The 14,905-nt window shown below is 44.8% G+C and overlaps 1 protein-coding gene across 5 annotated transcripts in view; it reads left to right on the plus strand.

The window, feature by feature from the left end:
- Window positions 1-223: 223 nt before the first annotated feature.
- Window positions 224-14,905, plus strand: part of pak5 (p21 protein (Cdc42/Rac)-activated kinase 5) — a 25,779-nt gene continuing 11,097 nt past the window's right edge. For 3 of the 5 annotated variants that reach the window (XR_013296807.1, XR_013296808.1, XM_077587141.1), the window contains exons 1-4: window positions 224-340; window positions 4,203-4,426; window positions 5,789-5,827; window positions 13,423-14,262. Coding sequence is in view for 1 of the 5 variants with exons in the window: in XM_077587141.1 (XP_077443267.1) it covers window positions 4,223-4,426; window positions 5,789-5,827; window positions 13,423-14,262 (1,083 nt within the window). In the remaining 4 variants the exon portion in view is untranslated. Of the gene's footprint in view, window positions 341-4,202; window positions 4,427-5,788; window positions 5,828-6,616; window positions 7,055-13,422; window positions 14,263-14,905 lie in introns of those variants that run through there. The other 2 variants (XR_013296809.1, XR_013296810.1) reach the window with 2 other exon arrangements.

Consider the following 14,905-nt stretch of genomic DNA (forward strand, 5'->3'; position numbering starts at 1 on the left):
TTAGTAAGAATTAGATGACAACAAAACATGGTCACCAACATGTAAACAACTAAAGGACAAAAAAAATCACTCTAGAAACTAATTCAAACCGACAGAATTTATCAGTAAAAAAATACTGCTGTAAGAGAATAATATTGTTCAAATTCCAAAGCATAGTGAACCCCAAAAATTTGGATTGGTGTCATTTCTTGATATTTTTCATTGTGTTTTGTGCTCTTTTGCAGAATTGTCAGATGTTCCACTTGGACGTCCGACACTTGACCGGGACACAAGCGTATCGGAGCACTTGGCAATGGCTTATCACCCACACTTTGGCGGCTTGACGGGCATTCGTTGCTAGGTAAGAATCGGACAGATGATCACGCTCCGATGCCTTTGTCAACAATAGACGTCCCATCCGTTTAAACTGGGAGGGCCGTCAAAAAGTCGTAAACAGTGCAACCCTAATTTCGTTTGTTCAATGCTTTCCTTGATGTGTTTGCAAGTATTGTATTCAAAGGCCACTAAATGTGTTATTATTGACCGTTTTAGAAAACAACAATCTATAAACAAGGATTTAAAAAAATGCCTCCCAGCACAGTAAAAAACAAATAATTATAATAACAGCTATGCCATCCCCCACATTGAGCAGTAAGAACAGAATAGCCATTTTAAAAAATCCGTTCAGCGCGTGCACCATTTTTTTTAAGACGGTAAAACCATTATCTGAGTTACTACCCTTAAGATGAATTCTGATTTAATGACCATAAACCTCACCTGGGCTATTTTGCCACTCTGAAAATGTGTCTAGAGGGGAGCGGAAGGTGAAACGCGGGTTTGCGCGTAAAGTTTTTGAAAGCCAATTAAAGCACGTGTGTGTCTTTAGGGAAATGGCCAGTGCAGATGGGACAAAAGCCAATACAAAGCCAAAAACACGTCGATCGATCACTCATTTGCCACGTTCGCTTAGCCTTAATCCTCTTAAGAGGGCATTTAGTACGTGAACTTTTTTAAATTTGTTATTTACTAAGTCTCTTAAATAATTAGCCTTGGCTCGCTTGTTTATCGTGTCTTATTTTTTCCCCCCTGCTGCGTTTTTGAATTATGGATGCTTGGCCTCTCCCGCATCTCATTTTGCTACTTTTTAGCCTAATTATTCAATGGTTCAAATCAAGTGCAGATTTTAAGAGGGGAGGTGCGTGGCTTTAAGGTGGGTAAGGTACGGGAGTAAAAACGGTAGTAGCTGTTAGCTAAAATAAATAAATAAATAGAGAAAGAAAGATGTAAAAAAAAACAGGGGAAATGCCTGTGGAGGCTGGAGAGGGTGACAGATGGTTTGGCAACAAATCAGATTCTTTGCCCTGGGACGACTCAGCCCTTTCAAATTTACTTAGAAATGTGCACTTGAGGCGTTGTCTTTGTTTTTTTAGCTTCATCTGTCCGGTAATTATTTGCTATCGCTCGCTTGGATGTTTATATTTACATTAATGGATGATTTAGAGTCATGTCGTGGGAGGAAGGAAGGAGCGCCGCGTAAGATGCTAACCGCAAAGCTATTCGATACTGCAGTCTTGAGTGGTTTTGTTGTGGAAAATTGAACACGCTAAAGTGTTTCGTTTTTTACATGATTAAAAAAATGATTTTTAATGTTATTGTAGAATAAAAGAATCGAAAATGGCGACAAAGACACTCATTCTGATCATCTTGCCAAAATTGGTGCTAGCACTTCTCAAAACTGAAATGTCACAATATTTTTGTATTAACTTAGCAATCACTTCTGCATCGGGAGACGCCTATCGCAAATCGTATCGGCAACGATCTCACATTAAACGTCAACCTAATTATCCAAAGCTCACACCGCTACGGAAATAATCTAACGACAATCGTTTTTTACCATCAAGACGACCGTTGAAGTAAAATACAGTCACAACCTTTCTTACGTCTGCCATATATTCCCGTCGCTCATTACTCTGTGACATCGTTACCGTGTGACAATAAAACGTTTAGCCTTTAGCATGTAACCTTACTGTCGGCTTATAAATAACGCTTTGGGGGTGGCTGATGTTGCGTGGCAGGTCTTTCCTCTCCAGGGAGATTCTTTTTTCAAGGCCTCCACGCATAATGTCTCACATCCCAGAGACAAATAAAAGCTTTAATAATCCGAGACTAGGCTAACCATTGGCTTCCCGATGTTTTTCTCGTGTGCGGTCGATTGGTCACCGGTCTTTTGGTCGCCAGTCTTTTGGTCGCCGGTCTTTTGGTCGCGGTCGTGGCGACCAAAAGACCGGCGACAAAACAAGGTAAAACAACACGGTCTACGCATCAATAAAAGCCAACAATGGCCATGAGCAGTTTCACTGAGCCCACGTGTAAGTGTAGAAGAGTTTGTATGTACATGCGTTGTCCCTTTAAGAAGCTACGTCAGTCAGGGTCTTAACAAGTTCTCCAACAAAAAACAAAAGTCCGGGAAATTTGGAGCCTTTCTTTAGTCTAATAATTACTAGGGAATTAAGTATGACTAAATAGTAATTCACAGTTTGTATTTAGGGAATTTAAGCAACAATTTAAATGGTAATTATCACTTACCTTCCGGGCGACCAAGAAACCGGTGTCCAATCGACCGTGTACCGTTTTTCTAAGGTTGCCTTTGTATGGCGTTTAAATGATTGGCATCTCTCATCACTTCTTGGACTGTTCTAGGTGTCAATATTCCAATTGGCGGCGGTCACCTTGCGCTAAAAACAGAAACAAGGTTATCGCAGAATTGGACGTCAGCCCATTCCGTGCAAAATGGAAGCATTGGCTTTGTGTTCCAGAGTGATTATCTAATAGGAGACCTGTGGAGGGAATTTACATGGCTGGAGGAGTCTTTGGGCAATTTCCCACAATCAAGCTTTGGCGTCACCACTCGTCCACTTTTTTGACCCACTATTGAATGGTCCCCCAAGACCACACCAAGCGATTATGACACAAAAGCCCGTCCTCTCTAATTAGGTCCGTCTAGTGAAGCGAAGGAAATAATAGCCATTCCCAAGGTTTTTCTTTACGCGTTATGTAAAAATCTCCCCACCCTGTACAATTTTTTTTCTACCATTGTGATTCTAATTTGGTGCTGACTGGAGTTAGACCGCAGCTTCACAGAAAATTGGTCAGAGAAAGATTCATTTTAACTTTTTTTCTGTCATATATTCATTGTCGACCAGACGATTCATTTTTTATAAGATATGATCATTTTCAGCAATGAAGGTTGGAATCATGTCATGTTAAAATCCAGCGGCGGTCCGTGAATTTCCTAGCGACGCCTTCAGCGAATCAACCCAACCCTCAAAAACTATTTTATGACTATAAAACCTCTACTGCAGGTACAGCTTGCGACACATAAAATAATCATCAATGATAACCTCATACAATTGAAATATTTAGGAATATAGCCATATTTTACTCACCAAAAATCATTTTCACCTGTACCCAATATCCATCCTCCTTTTCTAGTCTGTGATTCAGATATTTCTTAGGCCAGCAGAGAAGGCCTTGAAGGCCCTGACGGCACACCACTGTTAAAATCATACCCTGACAAATTGTAGTTATGGTTTCCTATATGTATAAAAAAAATGTCAATTTAGCAAAAAAAAAAAACATGGTACATGATTTACTTTGGCAGACCACACAAAATGGAGTCGACGGGCTTTGAGTTTGACGCCTGTGTCCAAGAGATTCACCTGCTTATTAGGATATTTTCATGTTAGCGAGGAAAACTGTTTGTAGAAGCAGATGTAGAAAAGAGGAGAAAAATTGGGTGCTCCAAGTTGGACTCTGGACACAATGGCTTCTAGAATGAAGAAAACAATGAAGGCCATTCACAGATATTTTGACATTTTGTCACAGAGACACCACGCTCATGTGACTCTCATCGCAATAAAAGTCAAATCCCAAGTTGGCATCATTTGTCAGACATTTTGTTCCGCCGCAGTGGAAAGATTTGTGTTTTTTTTTCTTCTTCCCACTTTCTCCTGTTTAAATTACATAACCAAAGTAGACTTGTTCTTTTCTGGCATGTTGGTGAGACACTTGCATTTGTCCTTCCCTGCCTCCTTTCTTTCTTGTACCATTTTTCGGATGTTAGCTTAAAACTAAAGTCGACTCGTTGCCAGCCGCTGACGCCAATACGCGTCCAATCGTCATTGGCCGCCCCCGAGTGAGCCATTTGTCCTTGTTTTTGTCAGGTTCGTCCGGGTTTTCCAGCATGTTTGGCAAGAAGAAGAAGCGGCTGGAGATCTCGGCGCCGTCCAACTTTGAGCACCGGGTCCACACGGGCTTCGATCCGCGGGAGCAGAAGTTCACGGGGCTGCCGCAGCAGTGGCAGAGCCTCCTGGCCGACACGGCCAACCGGCCTAAGCCCATGGTGGACCCCTCCTACATCACCCCCATACAGTTGGCACCTATGAAGGTAATGGTATCCATCCTTCATGTTTTCTACCTTGTAGGACCCGTTGACTCCCGTTCGACTTCTCCAGATGACAATCTTTAATGCTACGTTTTCATAAGAGCGTGTCGGCTTCACACCAACCACTCCAATCGTACACTTGCTCTTTTGTTTTTATCCCATACCATCTGGCCATCTCACACTATTACGTCACCTTTAATATGCTCTCTAATAACCACATTGTGGCGCGTTGCTTTAAAACTGCATTAAGCTATCTTTGTAAATGTTACTCTTATGATCCGAGCTACCTCAGAAAGCTCCTTTGCGCGGACACAATATGAAATTGGAATCGGCGCTTCGGTTTGAGAAGTTTTGAGACGCAAATCCTACACGAAGCGTCTCACGAGCCGTAATCGTCTTTACGGCGTATTCCATTTGTCGCGTTCAAAGCATCAAAGTGAAAAACAACAAGCGGCACTCGCAGCTGATATTGGAAAAAAATGAATAAATGAAAAGACCTACTTTTTGGGGAGCAGATGAGACTCCAACATGACTCAGACAAATGTTTGGTAAAGCAGCTTTTTTTTAACCAGATGGCTACAAAAAAAGGTGACTCAGATGCTTAGTGCAGATTTAAACCGCCTCATATTTTTGTCATCACCAATTTTATCCATTTAACATCAACGCAATTCTCCATTTTGTTTTCCTTTTTGTGCGTCTCCTCGTTTCTGACCCTTCTGAGTGTCTCCTCTGTTGTGTTGTTGTTCATTGGCTAGCACGCCGATACTCGAAGACGTTTGCGTAGAATTCAAATGGCCCGGTAAGCGTTGATATTTTCCGAAAGTGACCTCCCTTCACCCCAGGCTGGAAATTAACCATCCATTCGCATCAAATACGGAAACCCCGAATGAATCATCATCGCGTTGTGGAGTTACAGTGAAGATTTATTTTGCGGAAGTGCTTGAAATGGCACAATGCGAGTCATGTAAGACCATATATAGAAATTGGCTTTTCTCAAAAGGATGTAAAAGAGCAGGTGGTCATTTTTAGGGTAAAATCTCAGTCAGGGTTCACTTCTATTCATATTTTGTAATCTGTTGATGAATGCAGCCTGTTGGTAGTGCGTACAATGCGCTTAGCATTAGCTAAATTGCGAAGCTATCGACCAATCGACTTTCTCGCGTCTCCTCCAGTCAGTAGGACAAATCCCAAGCTAGACTCGGCGTGGTCCGGAATTGCCGCGGCGAAGCATCTCGCGCACTGGCTCAGCCTCCGAGCTTGTTAGCCTGGAGGCTAAAATGGCCACCACCAAGAACAGCAATATGCCACAGGAAATATCTCTGAAGAGGGGGGAACAAGAAAGTAATTGTCTTGCTCTCTTCACAGATATCTCCCAAGAAGGTCCAGCCGTCCGAAACGCCCAAAGTATGACTCCCTCTACCCGTCTGACCCCCGAACTCCCCTCGCACACACCTTCCCCGCCTCCTCTCAACCCCCCCCCCCCCCCCCCTCCCTTTGCACTTTCACCCCCATTTGGCCGCCTTGTTTTTTTGCATGCATTTTAGTAGGTGCGACTCCACACATGATCTACTAACTAACTAAATTGCTCTTGACTTGGATTTCCACTCTCCCCTTTGCATGAGACCCCCCTACCAAACACCCCCCCAAATCCTTGCTGCCATTTTTCTAAGTAGCACTAGATAAGCTAGCATGTTCCCACGATCCTAATGCTAACGTTAACCAAAATAATAGATACCAAATTCCCCTTTTGAAAGTTCATTCTTGTCTGGCAAATGTATTTTCTTCCATGTTTCTTTGAATATTTACAGCACTATATTTATAGTATGGATGAATGATTATGATTTCGAATTGAGCAATTCCAATGTGACGGAAAAAGGTTCAAATATTTTTCTCTCGTGCTAGATTAGCCCTTAAAAACAACCATAATGAGTACAAAAAGAAACAAACTCGTGGAAAAATCTATTAAATAACCGTTTGTATTATATAGATTACTCTTTTGCAAGGAAAAACGCATAAAATTGACTTATCACCTAGGCCTCCCTCAAAGATAAAATCCAATTAATAATCGATGGCAGGATATATATTTTTTTAATACCCAAAATAGTTTTTTGTCGCCTCTCACTCACACACACACACACACACACACACACACACACACACACACACACACACACACACACACACACACACACACACACACACACTCGCCTCCATAACTGCATGCACTGCATTGTGGGACGTGTAGGTGGAGAAATCTCAGTGGATATTTTCAGGAAGTTGAACATTCAGCCTTACATCATCCTAGAAGAGGTGGACTCTTTGCAAGATTGTAGAGGTTGAATTGTTTTGGAACGCCAACATATTTTCATTTTTTTTCTCTCCCCCAAGTTCAACAGGGGCAGTGAGTGAGTGAGGTAGCAAAGTCAAAATGGCAGCACGCTGTAAATGTCAGTCAGCTGCCCCGCACCCACTGACTTTTTTAGAAGAAACCTGATCGTAGAAGCTGCTCAGAAGGTTCTTCACATGGGTTTAGGCGCCATGTCAGGAGGTCAGGATAGCCAGGAAACCGTAGTTGCCGAGGACTTTGAAGGGTCCGCGTTGAGGCCGCAGGTCAGCCAGATACGACAACAGGTGGGTCATCTTGTCGGGCTTGTTTTTACTTCTCAGGGAAGGGACATAAATCTTTGCTGGAAAACTGCAGATCCGTGATTTTCGCACACCAACTGCTGTAGGGAAGCCATTTGGTTTTGAAGTTTAGAGCATAATCTACATAGAGACCACTTACCCATAAAACTTTCAGCCACCACGTGCATGAAAAAATAGTCAATAAGTTAGTTTACGCTGTGAATTAAGATCCACGGGCTCCGATCAATGCGCCTTGAATTTCAACCGGTATTTGAATGGAGTCCAGTCTGAATTGAGCATCCCTTTTTTTGGCAAAGAGCCGGCTGGAGTAGATGCCATTGATCCGCTCTCTCCTCACTTTGTCATCTTGGGAATTGTTGTTGGCTTCCAGGGAGCTCCGGTGCACTTTGCCAAAGCCTCTCAATTGCCCTTCGCCTTCTTAGTCAATGACTGATTTTGTTGGCCCCCTTTTTTTTAAAAGGAGACGCAGCAGTTTTTTTCCCCCTTGCTCTAGCAATTTATACATGCAGGCCTTCATTAGTAAGGAGCAGCATCATTCATTGTCTATCAGTCAATGGCACTGAAGCATTGAAGTTTCCTTGGTGTTCCTGTGGCGCTCTCTTGTGGTTAGATGGTGACTGCGACTTGTGTTAGGACTTATCAGTTAGTCTCCTATATAGTATATCTTTTTGTTAAATATTTTTCATTTGTTTTTCTCCATTACATGATGGATAGACAAGGAAAGCACAAGAAGGTTATTGGTGACACAATTTGAAAATAAGACGTTTTGGGGGAAAAGGGTGGTTCAAAAGACATTTACTTTCATACGACAACCAAAAGAACAAAACCGAATATGGGAATGTAAGATGAAAATAAATAAACTTTGAGTATGATGCTAAAAAATAATTATAAAATGATTTTAAAAATGTATTTTCCTTCTACGTCCATTAGTGAGTGAGTGGAAAAAGTTGGTAAGTCAGTGTTAGTAGTTAATGTTGAAGAACATTTTATATACCAAACGTTAACAAATGCAGTACAATTTTTTTCATCAAATCAAGTATACGTTTAGAAAAAAATATTTTCATTGAAACAAAAATACTGTATTTAAATGAATACAATAAATGAAAGAAAAAAACAATCACTTTACATGCCAACAGTTTCTAGGAAAACGGGTGACAAAATTAGAAATTAAGTTGCAGTTTGGACAAATAATTAGTAAGGTATATAATAAGTAATAAATTGGGAGACAGATTAAAATGAAAAAAAATCACTTTACTTGTACAGTCTATAAAACTTTAAAAAGTAGAGTAATACACATGCTGTTTGTAACTAAATCTGAGTAATATGTCCCTTTTAAGATAGCAAAGTCCTTAATATGGCTTTAATATTCTTTCAAAATAACTGATTTGGAAAAAGCACTTTTATTAAGACCTTTTAAAATAAGTCCTTTCAACTGCCATTATAAATAACGCCTTCCTTTTAAAATGCAACTTGTAGAAATATTTCAGGCATTGAGAAATTTGGAAAAAATATCTTGTGTTGTTGCAATGACTGCTAATGTCCCGCAGAGGGCGCTCCAGGAAAAGAATTCCACCTCTAGTTTTTGGCTCTATTGAAAGTTCCTTAATTGTTAGGGAAAAAAATGCCTTCCAGTCTAGTCACGCGACAATAGCTTCCGTAAATGAGGCAAAGGCGTCGCTTAACGATTCCAATCACTTTTCTGATAATAAATGACCGTAGAGTTTTGCATATGTCCAAGCACGGCAGGAGATACGCATCGGTGTCTGCCATCCATGTTCCCCGCAAACACCATAAATCACCGCCACGTCAAGGTTAAGTCATGCTAACCAAGCAGGAATCGGTGTACTGTAACCGTGAGGCGTTCAAGGGGAGCCGGCTAAAAGTTCACACGACGCTCCAGTAAACTGGAGCCCCCCCAAAAAAGGCGCGCAGAGCTTTACAAGGTTGAACTGCGCTTCCAGATCGCTTACTGGTCTTTCAAATATACTTGATGGAGGCCAGGTGCTAGCGCCTTTTTTTATTGCGCTCGTATTTTACAGTATAGTTTTTTTTTCATCTTTTCTCGTGAAAGCTCCAAAACGAGCCTATGTGTTCTTTTTGCTGTTTCCTATTCCCGTTCGTCCTCGGCGGACTCCCCAAAGAAGTCCCAGGCTCATTATTTATGCCCCCCATCATTAGCGGCAAGGTTAATCCCCCCCCTTATCGGCCAACGAGGCTCGTTTGTCACGCGCCGACCTCCTCCTCCTCCTCCTCCTCCTCCTTCGTCGTTCTTCCTCTTTTTTCGTTTAGTCTCCTTGTTGTGTCATTTGTCACAGCTCTCCCGCTTTCTTCTTTTTGGCAATTGTCACTTTTCCTTTGAGCTTTTTCTTACCTTGTCTCGTCGCCTACTTACATTGCATTGCTTCTTTTTTTGCTTTCCTTCTTATCTCTTCTGTCCTTTCATGTCCTCTCTTACATTTTCTGCCCCACACTGCCCTGCTAGGAAAACAAAAAAAAGTTTGGACACCCCTGCCTTAGTGTATGTCTTGTCTTCCTCCTTTTAATTTCTTTTGTCATTCCTCTTCTCCTGACCCGATTCCTTCCTATCCTCCCTTTCCTTTGACTTTTCACTATTCCCTTCTTTCCCATTCCCTTCTTTTCAATTCCCTTTTCCTTCCCTGACATGTTCTTTCTATTCACACATTTTATTATTTGAATTTTCCCCTTCCATGGTGTCCACTAGTTCCCTCTTTTTTTCCATTTCCTGGTACGTTCCCTAACCCCATCCTTTTTTCTCCCCTTTTCTTTTGTGGTTCCCGCACTCATTTGCTTTCCTGACATCTTCCATGTCATTTCCCGTCTTCTGCCTTCCCTTCCCTTCCCCCCTCGCCGTTTCTTAACACCCCCATTCCCCGCTGTACTTACCTTGAACAGGCCAGAGAGAGTAGATCTATTACAGCTTATCACTAAAGGACAGGCTAACGCGGCGAGCCGGTGAAATATGGCCGCTGTCAGAGCCCACGGCGAGCGCGACCCGACTCTCGCCGCCACCGCCGGGACGTAAAGAGGCGGGCGCGGCGGGGCGACCGGGTGGGGGGGGGCGATTTCCACCGAGGCCCGCTCGCCACGAGCCCTCTAATTCAAATTAATGGAAAGATTTCCAGGCGCGATCCCTAGCGCTTGACAGTGATTTGGCACGCAATTAACCTTGTCTCCCTCACCCCCGCCGACGGTAGCGCCGCGCTTTCTTCGCCGCCGCAGCCTCGACGCGCGGCTATCGATTAGCAGCTTTATTACGTGGTCCACGCTGAAACGCTAATTGAGTTAGCCCGCATGTAAACCCTCGTTGACGCCCAGTCGTAACCGGAGATTAATTAGTCCATTACGAAGGCGTTGATCGAACTCATGACGCGTCGCTAAAAAAACGTTAAAAAAAAGAATCATCGCGCTACTGACGGAATTGAAAGAGCGACGACATCTGCGGTTTGTTGTCTCAAACATACGCGTTAGCCGGAAAAAAAAATCACGACTAGCCTAAAGGCAGCGATTTCAAAACGGCGTGCGTGAATGCGAAGCAGATGAGCCCCTCCAGTTATTGCAATATGTCAGCGGCAGCAGTCTTTCCAACTCATTTCAATTCAAATCTACGTTCAATCTATTATATTTAAAGAAAAGCAAACACATTACTTTGGAGTATTGCTGTTCAACAGTTTCTAATGGCGTTTGGCTTCATTTGGCATAAAATTAGCAGCTGTGCCATCACGTGGAATCCCACGGATGATCCCGAAGCATTTTAACACGTATTTTACATCCCCCGCCGCATTGAGTCCGGGGACTCCGACGTGCGTGGCGGCACGGTTGGCGTGCAGGTGTTTAAAGACGCACAGATGTAGCTTTCTTGTGTCAGCAGCACCTTGCCGCTTTGCCGCCTTCCCGCCTCAGCATAAGTGACAAGAGCGTGACGGAGACGCCTGACACTCTGTCAAAACAAAGAACTCGCTGACGTGGAGAATAATCAGGCCACGCCTACAAACGCTGAATCACAATTCTGTCAAAGTGGAAAAGCGAGGAGGGAATCCAACAACAAAAATGCCGCAATCCTGCCATGTTTTTTGCTTAAATGCCAGTTTTATGTTACAATCCACAATTTTTCTCTACCAAATTTCATGCAGCTAATTGAAATTAGCTTGTCCTGATTGTTCTAAAATCTCTTTAAAACACCTGAACGCAAATTTAATAGATTTGCGAGTCAACTTTTTGCCTAAGCAACCAAATTCAAAGCATCGCCATATTTATCAGAGCAAGCGCCGAATTTGTCCTCATTATTTCTCTTATCATCAAACCTGCAAATCTGACTTCAATTTATCTGGAGAATTCGGAGAATAAATCATTTCCCAAACCGGGATGAACACCTGTTAAAAAGGTCCAAATCCCCCCCAGCACGTAAAAGACCCCCGTTAATTCTTCAGGGTTGGATTCAAAGCAGGCACGCCAGCTGACAGCTAATTTAGCGGCTTTCATGCGCCTCAATGTGATGGCCACCATTTTCAAATACGCTTCCGTGGCCTCTGGTAATATATGCGCCATACTAAGCTTTCATCGGCGTTCACGCTGACACGCAAACCTAATTGACGTGCAAATATCCCAAAACCGGTGGCAGGAAGTGTCACCCCTGAATGTTGTCAAGTTAAACATTTGCATCAGGGTGACACTCATGGAATGGTAAATTCATAGGAATTTTTATCGCCGATTCTAAGCCCAATAGGAATCTCATTTGAGGTTTTTGACGTTATTAAAAAACGGTTGAAAAGGTGTTTTGGTCACTGAGCTCGGGTTTACATGACAAAGACCTTTAAGGAAAAATGCAAATGGGAATTTTGGGGTTTGCTATGTATCAACAAGACCTGGACCCCCGCCTCTTGAGGGTGCGTTTGGGTGACAGGAGAGCCGAAAACAAACGTAGGTTGGCGGGCAGATTAGAGCAGGACAGTCATTTTGTGCTTCCCTATTGAATATTTCAGTCAGCTTGACCCCGCCCACACTCGACCTTTTAAGTTAAGTGGCCCGTTGACGCTCATTGTACAAATTTGCTCTGCAAAATGAAGAGTTATCGTAAAGCGCCTTCTCTAAATAGTGAAATCAAGACTTAACATTCCTCCAATCCCAACTTAATGATCACTTATTTCCCCCGAAAAGTATCGTGTTGCTTGCCAGTTCCGCCCCTTTTTTTAACAGCAAATCCCAATCAAGCCACAGGCCGCTCGCCACATATTTGCACAAACGTAGCGCCCTCCACGCCGAAGCGCGCCTTGCTACCGGCTCGCCGTGACTCACCGTGACGACGGCGTGTAAAGGGCTTAGCGCCAAGTGGGAGGGGAGGAGGAGCACCCCCCGACGTTTAAGCCGCCTCACGACGTCACGACGACTACAGCGCATCCCCCGGTACGCTGGCTGAAAATGAAGCTAATCCGTAGCGAGGGAAATGGGGCAGCTCCGATCCACCGCCGGCTTCCTGTTAGCATCTGAACGGGGGAGACTTATTTTATTTTATTTATTTATTTGTGCGTCGTGCCTGAAAAAGAAATCCTCAACACGTGACCTTAGCATATGGCGGTTATAGGACTTTTTCCGCCCCCCCGAGTCATGCTCTCTGGAATTCATGTCGTTGAGAGAGCATGACTTGAGGGGATAATTTTTATTTCGTTTTTTCCAAATGAGTTTCGTGTTTTTGGGTGAGTCACGCAAGTCGGCGCGGCGCGCTCTACCCACGCGCCATTTCAAATCCGCTTCCAATTTGGGTCATTCAGGCAAAATCTGGATGAGATGTTCGTAAATATTTACCAGATAATACACTCCTCCAGGTTAACTCATTGGTTGCCATTGATGGCGTGTTCGCTAGCAGAGTAGCTTAGACCAAAAAAAATATTTATGATGTCATGATATTTTCCCCCATCATACTATTATACAGAAACTTGAGTTTGAGCAAATTGTCCTTAAATATTTGAAATAAAAACAGTCGTGGTCTTTTGGTTAGCGTATATCTGTGTCGCAGTTCCAAAATTTTGGGTTTGAATTCATGAGTTTCTTAAAGATCGTTCGTGGCGGTTTTGATTTGTTAACCGGTCCTAATTTGGTTAATTAATCTGAATTTAACAAAAGCATGTGGTCTAATTGCCTGTCCATTCATTGCAAGTGATGATTGACTTCATACTTGTCCCCAAAGCCAAAAGAATTGAAATTGTGTCCCCAAATTTCAATTCATTCAGTTTTCAGACCGCAATGGCTGATCTGAAAGGGAATGCACGCCCACCGTCATCGGCCCGCCGTGGCCCTCCCTTGGTTACCGAGGCTTTGTTTTTTTTCCCCTCTCGCAGACCATCGTGCGGGGGAACCGGCCCCCCAAAGACGCCTCCATCAACGGCCTGCTGCAGGAGTTCGATAACATCTCGGTGACCCGCTCCAACTCGCTCCGCAAGGAGAGCCCGCCGGGCGGGGCGCACCAGGCGGGCGCCGGCTCCAGGCCCTCGGCGGGGGTCCGCCCCGGGGGTCACGAGGAGAACGGCTTCGGCCACTACTACTCGCGCTACTCCTGCGACCTGGACCCCTCGGCCGGCCGCGACTACGCCCCGGACAAGCCGGGCTTCTCTGCGGACGGCGAGTGGGCGGCGGGGCGGCACTACCGCCTGGCCAAGCACAACGGCCACTCGCACCCCATCCGCAGCCACTTCTACCCGGACGCCATGCCCCAGAAGTCGGACTACGGCAAGCTGCCGCCCGACTACCACGCCTACCTGGAGAGCAAAGGGCGCTCTGGCGACGAGGTGGCTTCCACGGCCGGGAGCGGGGTGGGCTCCAGCGGCTACTACCGGGCCTCGGTGGGCGGCTCGTCCAGCCAGGACTACCGGGACACCTCGGTGGGCACCCCGTCGCGCGCTTCCCTGCACAGCGAGCAGATCAACTACCCGGACAGCGAGTGGAGCTACGGCGCCGGGCGGGACGACTACGACAAGCGGCCCAAGAGCTCGTACGTGATGCAGACCAGCCCCACGCCGGCCATCCGGCAGAGGTCCCGCTCGGGCTCCGGGCTCCAGGAACCCAACGTCCCCTACGCCACCGGCGGGCCCTTCAAGAACCCCGCCCAGGCGCACCCGTACAGCTCCTACACGTATCCCCGCCTGTCGGAGAGCCTGGCCGCCTCGCAGACCATCGACAAGGTAAGCGCCGCCGATTCGTTCGGTTTTTCGGGGGTTGAAAGTTGGCCGTCGTCGTGGGCGGGCTTGATTTTCTGCCAGGTGATTGGCTGATGATAAGTTCATGTCTGGGTATAAGAACCAAACGGGTATGTTGGTAGATGTAGCAATTATTTTAAAGCCAGAACAACTCTATTTATCTCCTCCTCAGCGCACTTGCTCTTTCTTTCCAGTGCAGTTCAGCCGAGCTTCCCGTCGCCATTAGCAGACATCTTCTTGGCCCTCCATCGCCGTCCAATTGATTAGCGCTCAAAGCCCAGTCTTGACGCAAGGGGAACGGGCAAGGTAGTATACGACAAAAAGAATCAAGGGACATCCCAGAGCCAGACTACATTTAACTAATAGTATCCTACATTAGTGTAACGGGGCCTCGTTATGTAAAATGGCCAAGCCATTCATTAACGTCCCTTAAATTGGCGACCATGTCAAAAAAGGCAAACGACTGCACCAATGTCATTTGACATTTGGAAAAGCCATTTAGCTCAAATTTCATCGGGCTCCATAACCATGCAGCAAGGAACGGACATTCTGGTTGTGACATCACAACCAGAATGGATGCTGCGCTAGTGTTGCGCTAATAACAGAATGCTCACACAGCAACAAGAGG

This window comes from Stigmatopora argus, chromosome 19 (assembly GCF_051989625.1).
Source record: "Stigmatopora argus isolate UIUO_Sarg chromosome 19, RoL_Sarg_1.0, whole genome shotgun sequence".
NCBI lineage: Eukaryota > Metazoa > Chordata > Actinopteri > Syngnathiformes > Syngnathidae > Stigmatopora > Stigmatopora argus.